Source organism: Ursus americanus, chromosome 31 (assembly GCF_024610735.1).
Source record: "Ursus americanus isolate L20-20 chromosome 31, mUrsAme1.1.p, whole genome shotgun sequence".
NCBI classification, from domain to species: domain Eukaryota; kingdom Metazoa; phylum Chordata; class Mammalia; order Carnivora; family Ursidae; genus Ursus; species Ursus americanus.
In genome coordinates, this window is record NC_142157.1 from 9,811,574 (window position 1) to 9,835,961 (window position 24,388).

Consider the following 24,388-nt stretch of genomic DNA (forward strand, 5'->3'; position numbering starts at 1 on the left):
CGCCCCGAGGACAAACTGGGGGGGGGCGGCGGGAGGACGGAATTTCCCAGAGCGGGGGCTCCGGCTTCCCCGCAACGCGGCAGTGTCTTTCTGTTTACGGAGTGAAAGGGGAAATGGAAAAGGCGGGGAGGCGGCGGCTGGCGTCCGCTGCGCCGCCCCTCGGCCGGCTCAGACGCCGTGAGTCAGGGACCAACGAGGGCGGCCTGGGCTGGCGGCCTGGGCTGGAGGCCCCACGCTCACTGGTGCACTCGGGTCGGGACGACGCGCCGCGCCCCGGGATCGGTCGCCCTGGCTCCAGCTTTCGCTGCCGCCGGACCTCGCTCTCCCAGCGCGCTCGACTCTGGAGGGGGTGGGCCACCAGGGGCCCACCGAGCCGTCTGGGGGCCGCGGCTGCAGCGCTCCGCCCTCCAGGTAACCCTCCGTTCGCGGGCTTCTGGGTGTCTTTGTGATCGCAGCCCTCCAGGGTGCCCCGACGGTCCCCACCCTGAAGCGCGGGCTCCCGGGGCAGAGGGGCGAACTCCTGGGCTCTGGGAGGTGGGGGCGTGTCCGCCGCCCGCGCGGCTGCGCTTCCGTGGTTCGCGCGCTACGCCACTGCAGCCGGCACAGCTGGAAAGCACCTTGCGCAAGGGTCTCACGGGGTGCAGACTCCGACTCCTCCCCCTTCCTCCTCCTTCCCGGATCCCTAACGCGCGAGCAGTGCCGGTCTGGGCAGTGCGCGGGGACACAGAGACCCGCTGTCACCGCGCCTCCCGCCGCACACACCGCCCGGCCTGCTGCACTCTCCCCGCCGACGCCGGTGAGTGCGCTTCGGAGGCGGCGGACCCGGCTGCTGCCCGCCCAAATCCTGGGGGCTTTTATAATTTACTAGTCCTGGTAGGCTTTCCCGGTTTTAAAGAATCGGAGGAGGGGAGTGGGGGCGGCGGTTGGCGGAGCAGAGAACCCTTTGAATAGCTGAAACTTAATTTCATGCTTATGTAACCCAGACGCTATTCTGTAACTAAAGGGTCCTTATAGCAGAACGTGAATGCTGGGCTTTCGGTCTAAGAAAGAAGGCTGGGGGGTGGGGGTTATTTCACGGATGTTTCCCGGTCGTAATGCGATATCAGGACTCCGAAATTCTTCTAGTTCTGGGCGGAGAACGACGCTTAGACAGAGGAACGGCGTGCGCAGGGATTGCCCCAGAAGTTAACAAGGAAGGCCAGGAGCTGTCTTTAAGAAAGACGGCTATTTCACTTTTGGAAAGATATTTCTGGCACGGAATAAAGAACTAATGGAAAAGAGGGAAAGAAACACTATTACAGTTGCATTAGGTATCCGTGGCCTGTGTCTCCTCTATTTGCCAAGTAGAATACAATCTGAATCCAGCAGCCGCCCCCCACTCTCTGATGGATTGAGGTTTGCATGCAGTACGTCTGGCAGCTGGCCCTTAAGGACTTTTTCTTATAAGGAAAATTGGATAGTTGAGGTGTTTAGAGGTTTTGAAGCGGAGTGGCGTGCTCCTGTACAGCTAGAATGTGTAATTCTGGGGCTTTTGGAGAAAAAAATATAATAAGAGATATGCCCCGAGGGGCAACGTACTATTTTGGCAGAAAATCTTTGAGATGGGAAGTAACCAAAGGTATAATTATCCTTTGTCAGGCAGAGGTTTATTTCTATAATCTTGGCCTTTTTTCCTTCACACTTGCTAGGAATTTCTCCACTCTTGTTTACGTAAATGGAAGTAGCCAAGAGTGAACATTAATGAACAGGAATAGGGTTTCCTCTTGGTTTTATTGCTGATCTTTGAAATAACTCGAAGCAAATCATTTTGACAGTATCTTCCCATTTCTCCATTTCTAAGATGGTTCTAGTTGTCTACTCCATTGACGAGTGGGGATTTTATGAGGATTTTAATTGTAAATTAAGTGGGGAAGGGTCTTTATTGGTAAAGTTGAATATCTTCACAATCGCAGTTTTTCTGGCTGGCTACTGAGCTGTATAACTCAGAAATCACTAGCATATTGTCTGCTTAATGAAGGCCTGAAAATGCTGAGGCTTTTTGCAGGGACGTTTAGCAGGCTGACTGGTCATCAGGGTTGCCGGGGTGTACTGATTTGCGTGACAGGAGCCCTGCTGTTGCTAAGGAATTATCCCTGGCATCAGTGTCCTACACTCCCCCACCTCCTCTGCCTGCCTCCCTCCCTCTCCCTTCTCCTCCTCCCTCCCTCCCCCTCTTCCTTAGTACCTAACTTTGGGGTGGGGTGTGTGTGTGTGTGTGTGTGTGTGTGTGTTCAGACCTCTTAAGCTTCTCATATAAATGTTCCAGACTTTCTGCAGAACTTAAAATCAAAACCTGTCTTTCCTCTCTGGATCAGCTGACTGACTCGTAAACTGTGTGGACTTTTTTTCTTTCTTTCTTGAGTCATGTTACTCCTGGGAACTTTATTTTCTCTCCAGCCAGCCATTAGCTAAGTCCCCGGAGCCTTGGAACTTTTCAGCCAGTGGGGTCCTCCATCAGGCTGGTTTTGTTTTAACTTCCTGTTCTCAGTAAATTCTACAAGCAGAAACTGTAACCGAAGGGCCCAATGAAATCAGAGTCGAATGTTCCTCCCTGAACCTAGGAGATTCCTTTCCTAACTCAAGACTCCAGGAGCCTGAATCAGTCTCCCTCAAAGATACTAGAGATCTGTGAAGGGCGCTTCCTTTGCTGTCAAGATGTGACTGTGGTTAACAGCTATCAAAGGCTATCAGAGGTTTTTGCCTTTTTGTCTTTGTCTCTCATTCTAGAAACAGCCTTTAAAACTTTACTGTGAAGAAGCCCAGGGAACAGGTAGCCATGTCCCATTTGCAGCTGAGGAAGGAGGCCTGAGCCATAGCTGCAAAGCCAGGAGTGTGACAGGCTTCTGTTTTGTGCACATAGCAGCAACGACGGATGGCAGAGCTTTTCAACTTTCCACCAGACACGTCCGCATCTGAACTTTAAACCTCACAACCGCCCTATGAGGTAGGTGCTGTCATGCTTCCATTTTACAGAGAGGGGAAGTAGAGGTGCAGAGTGGGTAAGGTGCCTGCCCAGGATGCTGGAGGCAGTGAAGGAGGGGCTGGGAGTCCAGCCCAAGCAGCCTGAGTCGGGTGGAATATCAGGCTGCAGGATTCCAGATAGCATGCTTCCTGCCCACACAGCTCGTACATCAGAAAATGGTCCTCACAGCGTCACTAGATTGCCTTGGTCTTTTCTCAGATGAAATCGGCTCAAATCCCAAAGGCGAAGTGGTAGCCTCAGGAGCCTCAGGTGGGCACCCCTCCCCCACCCGCAGGTGGAACACTTCCCGGAGCTTTGTACTTGAGCTCCAGTTAGATGGAGGCCCGTGGCTTTTAGCCCTGAGTGTTGAAGGTACTGAAGGTTGGTGCTTTCAAGAACCAGAAACACCTCTCAGAGAGGCTTTCAGGAACACAGTAGTTTAAGCAGACGTTCATGCCTCCGAATTCTCTTAGATGTTCTTAAATCCTTTTATCTTTAATCCTCTGGAATGTAATTGTCCTAAAATCCTGAGCAACAGCCTCAGTTTTTACCCTGGGTTTACCTTCTTTTTCTCATTTACAGAGTTAGCTTGGCCGGCCTTACCCATATCTTGCTTAGGATAGATTTGGCTGTCTTGGCCTCTTTGTGACACCACAACTTCTAGAGGTGACTGATCTAAATACTAGATTAACTTTCTTGGGTCACTGAGAGACATGTTTTGTACTGTTAAAGAATTCTGGTCTCAAGAGGAGACAGCTGATTCACAGGCTGAAAGAATCTTCCCCCTTTCTCATAGGTCACTGGCAGGAGGATTTGAGGCTTGTGGTCCCCAGTCCAAAGGAGCTGTTTAACTTAATTTGCATCAGAATTATTCCTGAAACTTGACCTGTCATCATCAGTTTGCTTAGAATGGAATCCATTTTAGAGGCTTTTGGCTCCAGGGCCTGAATCTTATTTGCCCAGTTAGCGCTTGAATTTGATAAAACAGTTCTTTTTCTTTATTTTTAAAAAAAGTTTTTTAAAAAGATTTTGTTTATTTATTTGAGAGAGAGCACGAGCAGTGGGGAGGGGCAGAGGGAGAGGGAGAAGCAGACTCCCCACTGAGCAGGGAGCCTGACCTGGGGGGCTCCATCCCAGGACCCCAAGATCATGACCTGAGCTGAAAGCAGACGCTTAACTGACTGAGCCACGCAGGCGCCCCAATAAAATAGTTCTTTTTCTTTAAAGTCACCCAGGGTATGGAAGCCACAGAAGTCTGTGTGGGGAGGGTTGCCCCCTTGGGGGAGCAGGAAGGTTGGAAGCTGTCAAGGGCCAGGAGCCTCAGCCGCTCAGAATTCTGAGCTGGTCTTATTCGTGTTTATGTTTAGTGAAAGTTTGTTTTCAGTGGCTATAGCTGATGCCACCAGCTCAGTGAGTGAGTAAGGAGTAAGCTCCCTGGAGCTCAAGTTTCCCTTCTGCAAAGTGAACTGCTGAACTGGAGGTTATCTAAGGTGACTTTCTTCACCATCTGTCAACTTGAATTTACACACACTATTGACACAGAGCCCTCATTTTATAAACCGAGGCATACGGAAGCCTGTTCCCAATCCTTTGCTGTCAGTTTCCCATTGATCGGAAGGGCAAGTACAAATATGGTAATGAAGTGTCCGTCTTTGCTGTTGCAGACTCTCTAGAAAGCCTAACAGTGATGGAGTACATGAGCACTGGAAGTGACGATAAAGAAGAGATCGATTTCTTAATTAAACACTTGAATGTGTCCGATGTAATAGACATTATGGAAAATCTTTACACAAGCGAGGAGCCAGCGGTTTACGAACCCAGTCTAATGACCATGTGTCAAGACAGTAATCAGAATGAGGAGCGCTCAGAATCTCTGCTGCTCAGTGGCCAGGAGGTGCCTTGGTTGTCCTCGGTGAGATATGGAACTGTGGACGATTTGCTCGCCTTTGCAAACCACATATCCAACACCGCCAAGCATTTTTACGGACACCGACCGCAGGAATCTGGGATTTTATTAAATATGGTATGTTTTTTTCCTCATCAGTTGACTGCTGTGTGTTCAGCTTTATTCCTGTGGCTTCGTGTGATGTGGTTAAACTTGCTTTAGACTGGCTATCGGGTACGACTTTTAAAAATGTAGTAGCTGTAAGAATCGCCTCATGTTAAAGGGGCAAAAAAGGTCTTCATTCGAAGTTCCACTTTTTTTTTTTTTTAAAGATTTTATTTATTTATTCGACAGAGACAGAGACAGCCAGTGAGAGAGGGAACACAAGCAGGGGGAGTGGGAGAGGAAGAAGCAGGCTCATAGCAGAGGAGCCTGATGTGGGGCTCGATCCCATAACGCCGGGATCACGCCCTGAGCCGAAGGCAGACGCTTAACCACTGTGCCACCCAGGCGCCCCTATTCAAAGTTCCACTTAAAGAATCTTTTCCATCTGTCAGTGACAGTCGTACAAATAGGTAATTAAGAAGAGCGTCTTTTAACTTAACGATTCATCACAAAATTCATTCATCAGGTAGGCAGAAGAAGACTTACTGAGAATCCTTTGTCTGAGAGGGGAATACTGTATCTTTGATCATTATTTTTGGAAGCTGGATGTTTTGCTCCTCTGTTGTCCCGTCTTGGAATGTCACAATAATAATGCTGGCGAACTTCAGTTCTTGCAGAAATGTAGTTTGCAGGCAATAAATAGCTATGCACAGATTCACTCTCTTTAATTGCAAAGTATGAATGACAAATGAGATATTGCCTTAGTCGTACCAAGTATGCAAATAATCCAAAATCTTGTGACAACACGTTGTCACAATAGTTGATCAGACGATGTGTTTGGGTGTGCCTGGGATTCTGGGAGTCTTAGTGTGTTAGAGGTGAATGTAGGCGTTGGCTAGGGATCATCTAATTTTTTAAAAAGGGCATTTTGCAAAGGAGGAGGGAGTAACTTGCAAAATGTACGTATTGATGAAAGTGACCCCTTTCCCTTTGATGCAGCTGTGTGGCAAATGGCTAATGCAGGGGGAGGGTCAGTGTTGAATGATTAGAGTCCGGACAAAGTACTTAAATTTTTTTTTTTTTTTTTACGTCGTACATTCATTCAATTGAAAACAACACAGTAATTTAGGTCAGCTATGTGGTTTTGTTAGAAGCCGGTCGTGTTTAGCCCTCGCTCAGTTTGGAGCAAGATTACATTTTGCATAGTTGTACGACGTGCTTTGGTCTGGATAAACCAAACTGTGTTTAATAGTTGACGAAGTACTTTACCTGGAGAATATTATTTCTTCTTATACGTGGAAGTGGTATTGAACTAGAAAGCACTACCTGATTTACTTAACTAAAATAGAGCTGGAGAGCTCTGGTTAAAAATGATCTATAATGAGAAACAATTATTTATGTATTTTTCTTTCTTTTTTTTTTTCACATACGTATTTGTTAAAATGGGTATTTCAAAGGAACCAATGCAGGTAAACAAAATATTTTTGCTTGTAACTATATAGAAACTCATGAACGTTTCCCCTGCCCCATCAGACTGATGAGAGATGGGCCATAGAACTTTATTGGGAATGTACAGAAGAGAGTTCAGGAAGATTATAAAGAATACAAAGAAATAGCTTCCTAAAGGTTTTGGAGTAGGGAAAAAAAAGCCAGTGCAGAAAAGGAGAGAAACAAAGACATCACAAGGAAGTGGAAATTTTATCAGCAAAGGCTGCAAGTACAAAGTTGTCAGTCCCCGGCACGGAGTCTGTGCTGTATAAGTGAATGTACGCATGTTCAGGAGAAGATTTAAGGATAGGGCATATCATGGGGCGCCTGGGTGGCACAGCGGTTAAGCGTCTGCCTTCGGCTCAGGGCGTGATCCCGGCGTTGTGGGATCGAGCCCCACATCAGGCTCCTCCGCTATGAGCCTGCTTCTTCCTCTCCCACTCCCCCTGCTTGTGTTCCCTCTCTCGCTGGCTGTCTCCATCTCTGTCGAATAAATAAGTAAAATCTTAAGAAAAAAAAAAGAATAGGACATATCATAAAAGCGGGGATCTTTAAAACTCAAGAAGATCTTTAATTTAAGAATGATCAAGAATATAAAGCAAGAAGGTTTAAAACCAGGGCGGAATAACAGGAGAACCTCAAAATCCGCAGGAATGCAGACCATGCCTCACCGGGCAAATCATCCCAGTGGTTGATGACTGTCGAGGCTGCGGTTGGCTTTTCTGTCACTAAGCTTAAGAATCGGATACCTCCTATGACTGCTAGTAACCTATGCCAGGTCCGCGCTTTATAAATAATGGCATAGAAATCATGACTTGCCACGCTTGATCTTTGCCAGTCCGAGACAAGAGGATGAAGGAGGCACGGTCTGCTTTTGGCTCCCATTCATCCTCACGTAGTGCTCTCCTTGGAACCACCCTGTGTTCGAGACCTTTGTCTTCCCTGTGGCCCTCCCCCTAAGACCCTATCAAAACTTTTCCATTCTGGGCTTCATTTGCTGCTGTCTGTTTCTCTGCCTTAGAAAAATGATCGCTCATTATCTAACAGACAGACAGACTGGTTCCAAGGGGAAATTGATCTATAAAGTGCATCTGCATATGGACCAAATGCCTTCATTCAAGTATTCATCCATTCACTTGCTAGACAGAGGTCAGATATCGACAGTGCATCAGATACTTTTCCAGGTGCTGCAGGGCCAGCGTGGAAGAGTCTGGGTTCTCTGGTAGCTTCCTGCCTGGTGAAGGCCCGAGGCAAGTAAACAGGCAATTAGAATGCGTTGTGCTACTTACCAATACAACTACACCCTGATTGGTGTGCGGCTGCTCAGACAGGACACCCCACGTGGGCACAAGGGAAGAGAGACTGCCAGAGAGGCTTCTAAAAGGAACTGATGCCTAAGCTCTTGAGTTGGAGTCTGCCAGATAAAGGGGATGGGGAGTGGAGAGTGTTCCGGATGAAGAGAATAGCACGTCCAAAGGCCCTGGGGCATAGAGACGTGGTGTGTTCCTGGCAGCCAACAACCATAAAGCCCGTGGAGTTAATTAGTCAGGGCGGAGGATCGGGAATTACAAAGCTATCCCGCAGCGTAGGCATGTAGAATGTTGGTCTGCACGGGTATGCCAATGTGTGCTCTTTTTCGAAAACCAGTATTTGGTAAAGATGCTACCAACATCCAGCAGGACCTGGGGAAGAAACTGTAGGAGACCAGCCTAGGCGTTGCTTGGTATGAGAGTGCCGTGAGTTGTTTGCGCTCTAGACCAATTCATAACCTGAGTGGGGAATGAATAACCAAAAACGGGTTGCAAACACCGAACTCATTGGTGATTAGATGGGAAGCCGAAGGGCCCCAAAGGGCTCGCGCATAGACATGGGTGTGAGATGTGGGAATGCTGTTCCTCAGGGATTAGTCATGGAGTCCTGGCTTCTCAGGGCTGGGAAACCCTTAAAGATACTTGAGTCAAGCCCTCTGCCTGATGCTTACATCATCCTGACCATCATATCCAATAATTGTTGTGTCATTTTGGTCTGTGCCTGAAAATCTCCTGTGACAAAGAGTTTATCACATACTGGGGCACTTAATTTCATATTTAGCCAATTCTGATCGTAGGAAAGTCCTCCTTTGTATTGCACGAAAATCCGTCTCTGACTCTCCTTAGCCCTAGTCCTACTTTTTGGCCATGAAAAAAGGTATGAATGGTGATAGTGTGAGGATGCAGGCCCATGAATTACAGTGCCTCAGCTCTGAGCTGGATTAGCTGTGTGACTTGGGGCTAGTCACTCCTGCGTGGCTCAGTTTACTCATCTGTAAAATGGGTCACATCGTAGCCCTCGGTCTGTGGGGCTGTTGTGTGGGACAGATAATGAATGCACAGGACCTGTTTACGCAGAGTGAGCGTTGAAAGAACGCAAGCCGTTGTGGTAGTTGTTGTTTTATAAACAATTGTTACTCTCCTTCCTTAGGATGGTCTTTCCAGTATTTTAAAACTTGCATGTTCCTCACATCTTCTCACTTCTGTCGCAGACACTTCTCATTGTGTCTGCTGCTTGTCACTTTACTGGAGGGTTGACTTTCGTCCTCAGTCTCAGCTGCCTCCCTCTGAACTCAAGCCTGGGTCAGTGCCTGCCTTACAGCCCTGAACTTGAACATGGCAAGCCATTTGCTGTGTGACCAGCAGAGTAGGAAAGAGCCACTTTTGCCTTTGTTCTAGATAATATGCCCTTTTTAGTGTAGCCCAGGGTTGTATTTGTGTCCTAGCAGCCATATCATACAGGTTCCTTATGGAATTTATTCCTATTAAAGTACCTAAGAATTTTTCTCAAGGCCTGCTGCTGGGCCCAGCATTGTTTAGAGCCACTAATCTGGAGAAGGAAATCAAAAGCATGTTTGTAACGTCTGCACTTGATGGTGGCTTTGGTTAAGCCGAAGACTTGGCAGACACGGGCAGCAAAGAGTTCTGTAGGATTATTTGGTAGGGCGCCTAAATGAAGAAGAGGAAGGGGGAAAAAAAACCCATTGCAAACCCAAAGAGGGAAGGTCTGGGGCCAGGGGAAGACCCGGGGACTTTGCAGAAGTGCTGACTAGTCTGTGCTCACATATCACACTGCGTGTGTCCGGGCCTATCGTCAAAGGAGAACCTGCCTTCGGAGCACGGTCCTGGAACATGGGCGTGTCTAAGACAGGGATGAAGGAACTTGTGGCATGCCATCTAAAGAGGCAAAGGCTGAGGTGCTCAGTGACTTGTAAATGTAGGCTTTTAGCAGCTGGCTTTTGAGGCTGGCTGAGCTTTAATTCCAGTCTTCTGGAAGATAGAAGGCACGCAGGAGCTATGGCTTTGGGGTCAGAGAGACCTGAGTTCGAATCCTGACTCTGTCATTGCCTAGTGAGTTACTTAACCTTTTCCAACCAGTTTCCTCGTCTGTGGAGTGGAGATAAAAATAGTACTTACCTCCCTGGGTGGCTGGGAGATCTTGATGAGAGCTGAGCACAGTGCCTGCCTTGTAATTAGCACTCCAAGTACGGCTGCCATGACGCTTCTGCATCCCTTGGATCGAATCGGGCTATCACAGATTGAGTTGGAAAAAGTCAAACTTGCACGAATGAAACTCTGAGTGGAGAGCTGGGGCCACGGTGAGATGGGAAACGTGAATACTTATGAACAAGAAAGAGGCCACGAGCACGTGCAGTTGAGCGCCGTGGGTATGCTTCTGTCTAAATGTGGCAAGCGACTACATTTATCACGTTCTTAGCGTGCTGTAAAAAGAGGCCTCCAGTAACCTGCAGTGACACACTTCTTGAAAGGAGGTCATATTTCAAACAAGGCAAGACCCTGGGCTGTGGTGCCTCCTCGTTTTCCTGCTAGGGCTCCACGCGGGAGCTGGCTCGGGGCAGCGCTCGGTAAATACTTCGTTTTAAATTTAGTGACTTCACATCTCTAAGGATTGGCGTTGTCCTCCTCTTCGTTCCCTGACTAAGAGCCCATGCATCTGTTTGTGGGGTACAGCTAAGATGAGCAGTAATGGGGCCTGAGTGAATAACCCTGGGACTATTACAGCTATTCCCGTGGCAGTGGCCTGGTGAGGGGCCCATACACCTGCCGATGAATCAGGTGTTCATTCTTCTCCCATGTGCTCCGCATTCCCCTTCAGCCTCTCCTGCGCTTGAAATAACTTAATGTCACTTGGATAGTTTCACGGTTCCGAATTCATAATCGGAAGTCGTAGTATTGCTAATTACATGGAGGAAAAGCTTGTAATTTTAAAATTTTAAAAAAATTTTTTAAAAATTTTAAACGTTTTTTAGGCATGTGCTCCAGGTCGTAACTCATAATAACATATCTTATTAATTTGTTTTCATATTTATCATTATAATTTTTCCTCCTTTTAATTTTTTTTTTTACTCTTTTAAAATTGAAATATACTTTATATGCAGTAAAATACACAGACCTTACATGTCCGGTTTGTTGAGTTTTGACAAAAGCCCCCACACTGCTACCAGGATATATCTCTTTTCATCTTTGAGTCTACTGGTTTTGAAGCCTATTGTGCCAAGTATTGGCCTGTTCGGGAGCTCTCGGAGGTTAAGGGTCATCTGTCTCTTGTTCATAGCTGCCCTCCTCGGCACCAAACACAGTGCCTGGTGCTTTTTATGCACTCAGTAAATATTAAGTGAGCAGGCAGATGAGAAATAATTCTGCCCCTTCCTTTATTTATGCAGGACTGTCAACTCATAGCTCTGGCATAACACATTGTTTTCCAGAATCCTCTATGATCATCAGTCTATTTCCACGCTCTCTCTCTGTATGCGTCATGTGTGAGTAATAGCTATGCGGACTAACAGGTTAGCACATTTTAATTGGAAACAAGTCAACTTGCAGGCACGGTTTATATTTGTGCAATCTTTATTTTCAGCCTTTCGGTCGCAGTAGTCATGCTCCCTTAGATAAATAATTTTTAAAATTTTGACAATTAATTACTCACCAGGAGGTGGAAATACGATCAGGTCTGACCAGGGACGTGTCTCTGTTACATGCTTTCTCTGGCTTGCTGAAGCTCTAAATATAGGCTCCCTACACTGTTAGGATTACACAACAGAGACGTTCAATTCAAACACTGCATGTAGGAATGCAATCTGAAGTAACCAGTTTCTAAAGGTGTGTCTCAGAAAAGGAGTTTGCTGAAATTCTCACCCTCCTGCCTGTTTCGTTGTAGGTAATCACTCCCCAGAATGGGCGCTATCAAATTGACTCTGATGTTCTCCTCATCCCTTGGAAGCTGACTTATAGGAATATCGGCTCTGATTTCATACCTCGGGGGGCCTTTGGAAAAGTGTACTTAGCACAAGATATAAAGACTAAGAAAAGAATGGCGTGTAAATTGGTACGTACTTCATAACCAGGCATCCCACACCATATGTATGTTTGGCATTGTGGCTCTTGTTTGCCTGCTTGACTCAAAGATTGTTACCATTTGCCTGGATCTTATGGAAGGGTGCCTGCCCAAAAACATCCTTTTTTTTTTTTTTGATTTGCTTGCTCCCTGGGGCTGCTCAGCCCCTGAGTCTGTTTAAGTGCATAGTTGGTTTTAATCTAGTTTGCCTTGATAAACAAGAAAATGCTGCTGGCCCCTGTAGCAGGAGCTTGGATAACATCATCCCTCCCGTAGTAGGGGGGAGTGGAGGGGAGCGCTCCTGCAGGAGCAACTCTGTGTGCTGCTCCTTTAATCCCACCCACTGGAGGGCTCCTGGGTGGCTCAGGCGGTTCTCAGGTCATGATCCCAGGGTCCCAGGATCGAGTCTCAAGTTCGCATTGAGCTCCCTGCTCAGTGGGGAGTCTGCTTCTCCCTCTGCCCTTTACCCTGCTTGTGCTCTCTCTCGCTCGCTCTCTCTCTCTCAAATAAATAAATAAAATCTTTAAAAAAATAAATAAATAAATAAATAAAGCTAACCCCACCCACTGGGAAGGGAGCCAGGCAGGAAAGCCAAAGCTGGGAGAGCTGCAAGGCTTCGCCAGACTGTAGATTAAAGGATTGAATGTAAATAAACCAATTATTGCAAAGACCCCATCTCTTCTTATTAAGTAGCCATTGCTGAGGTGCCCCTGCTTTGGAAGACTGTCTGACAGTATCTTCCCAAGCCGGACACGAACACACCCTATGACCCAGCGATTCCACTCCTATAGGCACACACCCAAGAGGCATGTACACGTGCTCACCAAAAGCTATGTACTAGACTGTTCATCATAGCACTATTTGTAATAGTCCCAAACTGGAAATTCTCCAGATGTTACAGTGTAGTATATTTATATAGTGGGATACCGTACAGTGACGAGAACAAATGGTTTACAGCTGTAATAATGTGGGTTAATCTCATCACCCTATGTTAAGCCAAAACACCAGATACCAAGTAAGATCCGCGCTATGAGATTCCACTTATATACAGGCCAAAAATAGGTTAAACAAATCCATGCTGTTGGAAGTCAGGACAGTGGGTGCCCTTGAGGGGCCATGGCTGGCAGAGGTCAGGAAGGGGTTTCTGGAGGGCCGGTAGAGTTCTGTTTCTTGATCTAAATGGTGGTGACATGGATGTGTTTGGTTGAAAATACACTGAGTTTGATACGTAACCAGTTTTACGCTTTTTGGTATGTCTGATTTACTTTAAAAGTTTTAAAAAATGCAATAAAAGAAACCCCCTTTTGATTTGCTGAATGTGGCCTTAGTCTATCTTATTGTAATTAAAAGATCAACAATATATCGGCCTCATTTGTTCCTTCATAAAGATTTGCTAGAGTATCTGTTATCGAAAGAAAACAAGGAGATATTATAATAAGCCATTTGGAGCTTGCATTTAGAAGAGACTCGTTCTAGTTCTCGTAAAAGAATCTAGTGACGTTTTAGAAAGATCTTAGAACCAAAATGTCCTATTTTACAGTTTCATCACAAAAGGCATGAAAAAATAGCTTTGCAGGTTTGTTTTCCTTACAGTACTTACATTTAATTTTTGAGCTGTATTTTTTTCTTCTAAAGAAAACCATGAAAGATGTTTCACAACCCCAGCAGATTCAAAAGAATGTAGATTGAAGAATGAGATCCCTTTCCTTGAGGCAACTACTGTGAATGAGTTCTTCTGCATCATTCCAGAAAATTTCTTTTTTTTTTTTTTTTGAGATTTTATTTATTTATTCGACAGAGATAGAGACAGCCAGCGAGAGAGGGAACACAAGCAGGGGGAGTGGGAGAGGAAGAAGCAGGCTCACAGCGGAGGAGCCTGATGTGGGGCTCGATCCCAGAACGCCGGGATCACGCCCTGAGCCGAAGGCAGACGCTTAACCGCTGTGCCACCCAGGCGCCCCCAGAAAATTTCTATGCACATGTGTTATGTATAGCTTAAGAGATTTTTGCAAATGGGAGCATAATACATGTACTTCCACACCTTGCTTTCTTCCTCTGACGCTGTATTTTGGAGACATTCCATATCCCTCTGCACTGAAAGATCTCCCTTTTTCTTTATTAATGACTTTTGATTTTAAATGCATTGCCAGAGCATGAGCTGTGGGTCCAAAGACATATTATCTCACAACAAGTGGAAATAGTGAAAAGACAACCTAAAGTCTAGGTGCCACAGAACATACATGCGAAATAGTTGGGAAGTTATCTCTCTTTTGAGTCAATCGTGAATAATTCTTTGGTTGGATTGCTACATTCTAGATAAAAATAATATTTTATATTTTGTTCCTATTCTTTTATTTTGAACTGTTTACCTAGCGCTGACATAATGTAAAAGCAGGTTTGAACATTATTTTAACTTGGCAGTATAATTTCATGTCGATCAAATTATCCTTGAAGGCATTTATTTGCCCTCTGGTTTGTGGGTTGACCTATCTCATATATAATATATATGAGATATATAATATAAGATTGTCTACAATCTTACTACTGGTGTTTTTGTGTTCCAGATCCCGGTAGATCAGTTTAAGCCATCTGATGTGGAAATCCAGGCCTGCTTCCGGCATGAGAACATCGCTGAGTTATATGGCGCAGTGCTCTGGGGTGAAACTGTGCACCTCTTTATGGAAGCAGGCGAGGGAGGGTCTGTTCTAGAGAAACTGGAGAGCTGTGGACCAATGAGAGAATTTGAAATTATTTGGGTGACGAAGCATGTTCTCAAGGGACTCGATTTTCTACACTCAAAGAAAGTGATTCATCATGATATTAAACGTGAGTTACGTTTGGCTGTGTAACTTTTTTGGCTCAGAGATGACTTCGGAGGCAGATGGACTCCTCTCTTCAGTCTAAGGATCCTCGGTGGCGGGGAGGAAAGCTGCCCTCGAGCGCTTTTCACCTTCCTCCCTGGTGCTCCTGAAACTTGTTTTGACACCAAATGGGATCAGGAAAGCTTTTGAAGTCATGAGGAAGGAAGATTATCCACTTGGGGAAGGTTATGGCTGCACAGCTATTAAATACTGGCTATGCCCTTGTCCATAAGGCTTTAAAAAATAGTAATTTACTTTAAAACACACACCAGCGTTACGTAGTTTTTGAGAAACAAGTAGCTTTTTTTTTTTTAAGATTTTATTTATTTATTTGACAGAGATAGAGACAGCCAGCGAGAGAGGGAACACAAGCAGGGGGAGTGGGAGAGGAAGAAGCAGGCTCATAGCGGAGGAGCCTGATGTGGGGCTCGATCCCATAACGCCGGGATCACACCCTGAGCCGAAGGCAGATGCTTAACCGCTGTGCCACCCAGGCGCCCCAGAAACAAATAGCTTTTTAATTCTGAACACATTTTGGTAATAATTCCTTAAACAAGCCTTCAGGGACTGCTTTCTAGGAGTAAGAGATGGTTGGAAATGCACAGCAAAGACCCACTCTCAACCCTTAATATTTAATGCTACTTTGAACTAACAAAACTTTCACTTTCAAAAAATTGTATTGTATTTTTTCATTTGAGGGAGGTGGCATGATAATAATATGCTTATATCTTAGAATTTGAAAGTCAAGCTCGTGAGCATTATTATATTTTTCCAGCGTTATTGAGCATGGCATAACATTGTGTCAGTTTAAGGAATACGATATAAGAATTTGCTGATGTATGTATTGTAAAAAGGTTACCCCAATAAGGTTAGTTAAGACATCCATCATCTCACATAGTATAATTGTGTGTGTGTGTGGTGAGAACTTTTAAAATCTACTCTCTCAGCAACTTTCAAATATGTAATAGAGCATTATTTTTTTTTAAAGATTTTATTTTATTTATTTATTTTTAAAGATTTTATTTATTTATTCGACAGAGATAGAGACAGCCAGCGAGAGAGGGAACACAAGCAGGGGGAGTGGGAGAGGAAGAAGCAGGCTCATAGCGGAGGAGCCTGATGTGGGGCTCGATCCCATAACACCAGGATCACGCCCTGAGTCGAAGGCAGACGCTTAACCGCTGTGCCACCCAGGTGCCCCGTAACAGAGCATTATTAAGTATAGTCATCATGCTCTGTATTACATCCCCCCAAAGTTGTTCATCTTATCCCTGGCAGTTTGTATGCTTTAACCTCCTTCACCCCCCAGCCCCTGGCAACCACGATCTGTTCTCTATTTCTAGGAGTTTAATTGTTTTAGACTGCACAGACTAGTGAGATTCGTACAGTCTTCATCTTTGCCTGTCTTATCTCGGGGATTTCACTTAGATCTTCAAGGTTGCATCCGTGCTGCTGCTAAAGTCAGAATTCCATCCTTTTTTGTGGCCGAATAATGTTCTATCATATACGCGTATACGCATACGTCAGATGGACCCTTAGGTTGCTTCCATGACTTGGCCACTGCACCGCGAGCGTTATTATTGCGCGCAACGATTTACGCCCACATTGGCTGTGTTCTTCGCAGCTCTGAAGCGATTTTCACTCGAATTTCCACCCAGATTTATCCTCCTCTTTTGAATATAATATAGTCATCTCGGTAGGGAGCACGTTTCAGTCTATTCTGATTTGGGACTCATGATGTTTTTATTTTATTTTATTTATGGGTATACAGGCAATTTTATACTAAAAAAATGTCCTCTTTTTATAGCTAGCAACATTGTCTTCATGTCTACAAAAGCTGTTTTGGTGGATTTTGGCCTAAGTGTTCAAATGACTGAAGATATCTATTTTCCTAAGGACCTCCGTGGAACAGAGGTAATTCTATTCCCACAGGGAAGGTCAATATCTTTTTAAGAGTGAAGTTTAAAAATGTTCTGATGTTATTGCAGAAAGGACGAGAAAGGGGAGGAAAAGCATTGCATCAGATGTTATTATCACTGGAACATATTTAATGAGCACTTGCTCTACGCCAAGTACTACTTTTAGCATTTTAAATTAATTATATTATTTAATCCTTGTTACAACCTTATGATTGGTAAATACTGTTATCATAGGCAAATACTATTATTTACAGTAAGGGAATAAGCTTGAAGAAGTTAAAGTGCCCAAAGTTACTCAGCTCGTAACAGATCTGGGACTTACACCAATTTTTTTCGGAGTCTAAGTTCTAACTACTATGTAACTTTTTTAATATAACGAATGTATATATTCTTAGTATAACACATAGATATATATTCTTAGTATAACTAGGTATTACTGTCCTGGTTCAATTATAGCCATAATTGTCATAGTCGTTAAAAATATATATTGAGGACCAACAACATTTTAAGCTTATCTTTAATTCTAGAGAGCCTATAATAAACCTCAAATTTATTAATAGCACAAATAAATTGTATTTAAAGATATAAATTAGCTCTAATATTTAATTCGTTTGTGTACTAAAAACCAAACCAAACCAAACACTTTTCTGAATGTAAATGAGATTGAGAGGAATGCATTCATGGGCTTTCAAATCATATATTTAATTTAACATACACACGATTGGGCTGAACAGTGGATTCATGTAGAAGCATCTATTGAGGTCTATGTGTCAGGATGGAGCTGGCCCGGGGCCAAGAAGGACTATGCCCTTGGCGGTACTCAAGCAACCCCCACTCTTTGGTGAGAGGACCTATTTTAAATTTACCTGAATTATTAAAGAAGCAACAGTTTAGTTCATGGAAGGTTATGATGGACACGGGATTAGCTGCAACTGGGAAGGGAGATGGGTGTGGAAGCTGCCTCCCTGACCCATGCTTAACTACCAGAGCCTCCCAGCCCCATGCCCCCTCTCTGCTCAAGTGCCCCCAGCAAATGGAGAGAGGGCACTTGGGCACGCCTTTGCCTTAAGATTACCAAGTCAGAGGGCGCCTGGGTGGCTCAGTCGGTTAAGCATCTGACTTCGGTTCAGGTCATGATCTCAGGGTCCTGGGATCGAGTCCTATGTTGGGCACTGCGAGGAGTCCGCTTGTCCCTCTGCCCCTCCCCCTCCTTGTGCTCTCGTTCTCTCTCAATTAAATAAAATCTTAAAAAAAAAAAATTACCAGGTCAGTCTTAGTGTTCAACCGAGTGACAACCCTTAGTCTGGCTCATAGATATATTGCACTGAACCCAATTGCAGTGCAAAAACAGGCAAACAAACAATCATCATCTGAAACCTCGTTCGTATTAGCTTTTTCTTAATTCTCTCAAATCAAAGACTCTCCTGGGAAGCAGAAGAAATTGCTGGTATTGCTGAAGTTATTCTGGAAAAGACTTGAGGAAGGATCCTTGATAGTTGTCTTTGAGCAGAATGATATTTAGAAGAGAAAACTGTAGACTTCTTTAAAAGAATGTTTTAGTCCCCAGATCTTAAGAATACTTCACCAAAGCACAAAATCCAATAAGACTTAATGCTCATGACATGTTTTTTTTGGAAAATGTTTCAGCATATTTTGGCATTAGTCAGAAGTACAGATATGTGACATTCTACCCTTTTTCCTGGAGCCAGTTTGAGAAACAAACTATTTATGGTATTAAAGATAGAAAATACCTTTCTCTTCCCGGCAGTGTGATCAAATCGAACATTTTGCAATGGCTGGACAGAGTAATGTCTTCCCGGGGATTCTCTAACAGAAAGAGAGTGTGTGCTTGGGCATGAGATAATAACATAGTGTTTACTCCTAAATAGTATTTGGATTGAGCTATTTTCAGCAAATGTAAATTGCTTTTTACAAAGCATTAAACTGACTTTGATGCTGAGAGTTATAAACTTTCTTCCAATCAGCCTGTGTTTATTATCTGTACGGTGCCCACAAGTCAAAAGTTTGATAATGAGCAAGGTTGTGAAATCATTGAAAGCTTTCAGCGAGCTTGTTTTAACTCTTCCTATTTAAAGAGCCAATACGGGCGCCTGGGTGGCACAGCGGTTAAGCGTCTGCCTTCGGCTCAGGGCGTGATCCCGGTGTTACGGGATCGAGCCCCACATCAGGCTCCTCCGCTGTGAGCCTGCTTCTTCCTCTCCCACTCCCCCTGCCTGTGTTCCCTCTCTCGCTGGCTGTCTCTATCTCTGTCAAATAAATAAATAAAATCTTTAAAACAAAACAAAACAAAAGAGCCAGTAAGATGTTGTTAGTCAAAGTCAACCTTGTAGATTTACTTTCCTTTAGAACTTGATCCCCTGGCTGCTGCCTATACCTGTAGATAATTTCTGATCCTTGCAATGTAGCCCCCAAGTGCAAACACTGGTCCCCTGTGTTTGATCTCTCCCAGCGTTCATATTCAGAACATTGTATCGTAACCATAAAATATAAGCACAGGGTTAATCTGGTATATATTTAATCTGTTGTTTTTTAATTACATCGTACAGAGAAAGAATAAATAATGAATGTAAATAGCTAATTAGAATTAACTTTTTTTTTTAAGAGAAAGAGGGAGTGGGGGCGGAGGGGCAGAGGGAGAGGGAGAATCTTATGTAGGCTCCACTCCCAGCAGGAGCCTGACATGGGGCTCGATCTCATGATCCTGAGGTCGTGACCTGAGCTGAAATCAAGAGTCTGACGCTTAACCCACTCACCCACCCACGCGCCCCTACAATTACTTTTATAGCGTGATTTTTTTTTAAAAGTTCTTATTCTGAGTCTATCTATGTTTGGGCTTACTTGATATAAGTGAACATGTCATCATCACATGCACGCGCCCTCGCCCACACACACAACACATTTCTAATAAATGTGTTGAGAGGTGAAGGCCTTGACCCGCGGACAGATAGGGTCCCTTGCTCCAGTGCGCATGCCTGAGGCTGTGCAGGTCTCAGGGAGCCTTGCGTGGTTCCCCCCGGACCTGCTTCATGCTTGCAGTCGGCCAGCCTGAAGAGTTCTTGAACACCTGCCCTGTTGCGCGAGCCCTTGCAGAGCCAGTGTGCAGAGCCGCTGGGGGTTACACCAACAGTAACTACTTGGCCTGATCTTTGCTGCGGAGGGCAAGCCCGGGGCGGGGGGCGGGGGGAGGAGATAAACAACCTCTATTGACAACTAATCCTTCCCGTTGCCTTTGTTGTTTAACTTTGTGATTATTCTGTAAGAAGGTCTGTCGGGGACCCCAGTGCTCTGCCTTCACTTCAGGAAATGTTTGAGAGCAAGGAGCTCAGTTTTGCCTGTTTGGGGAGACAGACAGACAGAATGAGCGAGGGAACAAAAGCATGCCAGCCAGGAAGTGTGTTGTAGGATGGTGTTGAATCTGGTTAGGATGGGGAAACTGGGAAATTTTCCCAGTTTTTGTAAGCTAGTTTTTGTTTTTTTTTTTTTACTTATTGACTCTGAAGTATATTCCAGGAACACTTACCCCTTTCTCCATATTCAAATGATGGCATAAATATTTCTTAATGTTAAATATTGGTAATTAGGATTTTAACTACTTTATGTCTGTACCAGCCATAAATACAGATTATTGGTCAGCAGTTGCTCACTTTTTCTTTCTTGTTTGAGTTTACAAGCAAAGACTTCCTAGAGAAACTATTTCTGAAACTAGCCCTGCTTTTCCAGCATGAAACCAAATAGAACTTACACGATGTTAAAATGGCATGTGTTTAATATTTAGTCACTGGGCTACGTGGTAGGTAGAAATAAGAAGTAGTTTGTATAAATGACCAATTAGGACCACTTTTACGACATTACGCTCTAAGTGGGCTTCTCTCCCATGTGATTGGTATTAATACCCAATGGATCTCTGCCACCTTTTCTCACTGCAGATAATTAGAGGTTTGGCAAGTTAATGACAAACATGAAGTGAAGACGCATATTTGTAGCGTCCATTTAAATATGAAAGGAGTTGGTGGTTTTTTTAAAGATTTTATTTATTTTTGCAAGAGAGAGAGAGAGAAAGCGAGCATGTGCACACGAGTGGGAGGGAGGGACAGAGGGAGAAGCAGGCTCCCCACTGAACAGGGAGCCCGGTGCAGGACTCCATCCCAGAACCCTGGGATCATGACCTGAGCTGAAGGCAGACACTTAACCCACTGAGCCACCCAGGCACCTGGAATTGGTGTTTTAACAGAGAAATTAAGCCTTGGTCGGTGCCTTCTAGAACCTTGATGAGTGGGTGTCTCAGGTGGGTTCTTGGCTGCAGGCCCATGACTGCCAGGTCTACCTGTGTGTTCAGTATGTTGAAAAACGGTGTTCTTCATCAGGCTGCAGGGACACCTGGGGCCAAAGCTGCCTACCACCCCCACCAAGGGTGTCTGTGTCCCTCTCCCTAGCTTCAGGGAGCACAGCCAGGACATGCTCTTCTGAGGGGCTGAAACGTGCAATAAATATGGTAGAGGCGGGTGAGCCCGCTTCCAGAACCGGATGAGGGAAATGGACACCCAGACACATGGAGAGAGTCCGACTGATGTTTTCTGCTTCTTTTTTAGATTTATATGAGCCCAGAGGTGATCCTGTGCAGAGGTCATTCAACCAAAGCAGACATTTACAGCCTGGGAGCCACACTCATCCATATGCAGACGGGCACCCCACCTTGGGTGAAGCGCTACCCGCGCTCGGCCTATCCCTCCTACCTGTACATAGTAAGTGGGGCTCAGCCAGGCCTGAGGGTGCAAGGGAGGTCCACCTGCTCAGGAGAGCTGCTGTCCCTCCCGTAACACACCCGAGTGGGATGATGTGAACGAGTGACTCATGAGGCGAAGCTGAAAGTTCTTCCCACGTGGAGGAAAGTCCCATTCCTGCAAAGAAGGCATTGCTGTTGCAGTGGGAATTTGCTAAACTGTGCATTGGTCATACATTATATGCCATTCTGTTATTCGTGACTCATAAAATGCCACTTAGTAGAATCTGAGTTCCCTAAATCCCTGAGCCGAAGAAGCCGTGCGTGTTCTTTGAACACTTTCGGAGAAGAGATACGAGATTCTAGATCCCCAAGCCGGCTGGGCTGTAGTGAAACGTGCAACTTCCATTTTACCGTTGCGAGATCAAAGAGCGAGTGCTTCTCCCTACAACACAGTGACCCTTGAACTTCCTTAACCCAAAGGATGGGTTTAACTCGGGGTGCTTGGGAAATTAAAGGCGAACTTGGGTCAGGGTACCACTTTAGTCGCTGCAGGGCGTGTAGTGGGAAACAATGACTTTCCCGGTCTTGTTCGCTAGAACACTTGAACTGCTGAGGGTGTATTTTCATACGGTCGGTGCTAAGAGCTGGTCTGTTGCTAGATCCACAAGCAGGCGCCTCCGTTGGAAGATATCGCAGACGACTGCAGTCCCGGCATGAGACTGCTGATGGAGGCCGCCCTGGAGAGGAACCCCAATCACCGCCCGAGGGCAGCAGACCTACTCAAACACGACGCCCTGAACCCCCCCAGAGAAGATCAACCACGCTGTCAGAGTCTGGACTCCGCCCTCTTTGAGCGGAAGAGGCTGCTGAGCCGGAAGGAGTTGGAGCTTCCTGAGAACATTGCGGGTATGGACCCCTGCTGTGTGCAGTGCCCCTTGCCTCCCTTATTTCTCTGTCTACCTCAAACTTCTGACGTCATTCATGAAAGCACTGGAGAGAAGATGCAGTGACTTCTTGAGTGCCATAAGTTGCCTGAGAAATCTCAGCAAGAATGTTAGCAAAAGCATTTAAAAAAAAAAATGGGCTAAATGACCAGCACGTCATAACATGCTTCAGCGCAAATGTAGGTAACAACAGTCCTGGAGAATTGCCTCTGACTTGCTTTTTTGCAACTGGGAGTATCTTTTGCCTTTAAAAACAAATCAAGCCTGGCAGTCCTGCTTGTTGGTTCTGAGCAGGGTTCTATTTCATTCGGTTATGGTAAGCCACGCCAGTCCTTGGTTGGAGACATCAGGGCACGGCTCCGCGCAGATAAAATATTGAGTTTGAAGTCTACTTGCATTTTTGTCTTCCTCTGCTTAAAATCTCTTTGCCAGCTACGAATCTTTCCCACTTAGGAAAGTCAGTACACATTCCAGGAACATTGAATATGCACGGAGAGGGTTTCTATTTTTATTACTAAAATCTGTGGCATTCTTAATCCATTTAGGTCCAAACCCAGATGTCAAGCCTGGAATGTTTATTTGCATTTCATCCTCTTCTTGTCTGACTTTTCTGTATTTAAAGAGAACCATCTGGGGTGTTGGAAAATATGCCAGAATTTGTAGCGAATTTCATGTTCTCATTGACTCTTTTTCGAACCCTTTCGTCTATGTCATATTACATAAACTAGCCCCCGGTCTATAACCCCAAGTCTGTAGCTTTTTAATAAAACCATAGCTTGAATGCTGTTTGATTAAGGCCAAGGGGTTTTGTTGTTGTTGTTGTTGTTTTTCCCAGAAGAAACAAACAGGTGTTTATTACTGAGCATGTCACCTGGTCATTAATTTTGTCTTATTTTTTTTAACGTTTCCCTTTCCAGATTCATCATGCACAGGAAGCACTGAGGAATCTGAAATGCTAAAGAGGCAACGTTCTCTGTACATAGACCTCGGGGCCCTGGCTGGCTATTTCAACCTTGTACGGGGTCCACCAACGCTCGAATATGGCTGATCGATGGCATCATTTGCTCTAAATAGTTAAGACTCAGCGTTGGGCTCCTGGAAGCTGGTTCTGCTGACTCAACACCGGGGCTCTGTATAGCGGACGGTGCCATCATCCGTTAGCTGGCGACATGGGCTCCCGCGACTCACGAATATGACTCCTCATGGCTCCCATGGGTTTGATTCGTGAAGCTGCCTGGTAGCCCCCAGGTCTAAAGGTTCTCATGTCTCAGGTGGTGTGACTCAAAGGAAGTTAAGAGTTCGTAGAAGGATCATTTCTGGTGACTGATTCCATTCACTGTGCACTTTGCTCAAAATGTTAAAAATACTGATCATGAGGATAATGTCTTAGCCTGAAATTATTATTCTTGGTTCTGATTTAAGTATGGGAACTTGATTTAACTCAGCATAGGTGTTTTGTATATATTGGTGTATATTATAGGATAACTCCTTGAGCCTTTGTAGGTAGGTTCTAGTAAAATTAAAGTCATTATATTTCGGGTGAATAGACCGACTTGAATATTCTAGCACTTAGCTGAACTAGTGACTTAAAAATGGCTGTTCATTTTGGAGCCATCTGACAGCAGGCCACTAGTGACAGGTTCTGTTATGTTCCTATGGAAACATTTTGTACTGTATATGCTATGCTTAAAACATTTAAAACATGATGTTTTGAATGTGGATAAAACTGTGTCAACCACATAATTTCTGTACATCCCCAAGGATGAGAATGTGACCTTTAAGAAGAATGGAAACGTTTCTAAATTCTTGATGATGCTACTTTTGTAACTCTTCCGACTCCACTTTCTTCTAAGCATTTGTGTATTAAAATAGCATACTGTGTATGTTTATATCAAATGCCTCCGTGAATCTTTCTTACCTAGACATATATTTTTAACGTTGTGAATATGTGAGTATTTCTACTTAAAGTATGTTTTTACATCATGCAAATGAAACCAACACTTTTATCCAGCATACGTGGTCAGATCAACTGAATAAACTCAGTATTTTGCCTTAA

The 24,388-nt window shown here is 44.8% G+C and overlaps 1 protein-coding gene across 3 annotated transcripts; it reads left to right on the forward strand.

The window, feature by feature from the left end:
- Positions 1 to 24,388, forward strand: MAP3K8 (mitogen-activated protein kinase kinase kinase 8). Of its 3 annotated transcripts, none has more exons than XM_045812856.2 (9): positions 1 to 873; positions 2,767 to 2,983; positions 4,666 to 5,024; positions 11,688 to 11,855; positions 14,429 to 14,690; positions 16,533 to 16,639; positions 21,255 to 21,407; positions 22,048 to 22,294; positions 23,250 to 24,388. In XM_045812856.2, exons 3-9 carry the CDS (start codon positions 4,689 to 4,691, stop codon positions 23,378 to 23,380), a joined length of 1,404 nt encoding a protein of 467 aa, XP_045668812.1. In that variant the 5' UTR covers positions 1 to 873; positions 2,767 to 2,983; positions 4,666 to 4,688; the 3' UTR covers positions 23,381 to 24,388. The 3 variants fall into 3 exon arrangements, with proteins under 3 accessions (XP_045668812.1, XP_045668811.1, XP_045668810.1); XM_045812855.2 differs by having other exon boundaries at positions 1 to 796; XM_045812854.2 differs by having other exon boundaries at positions 1 to 411.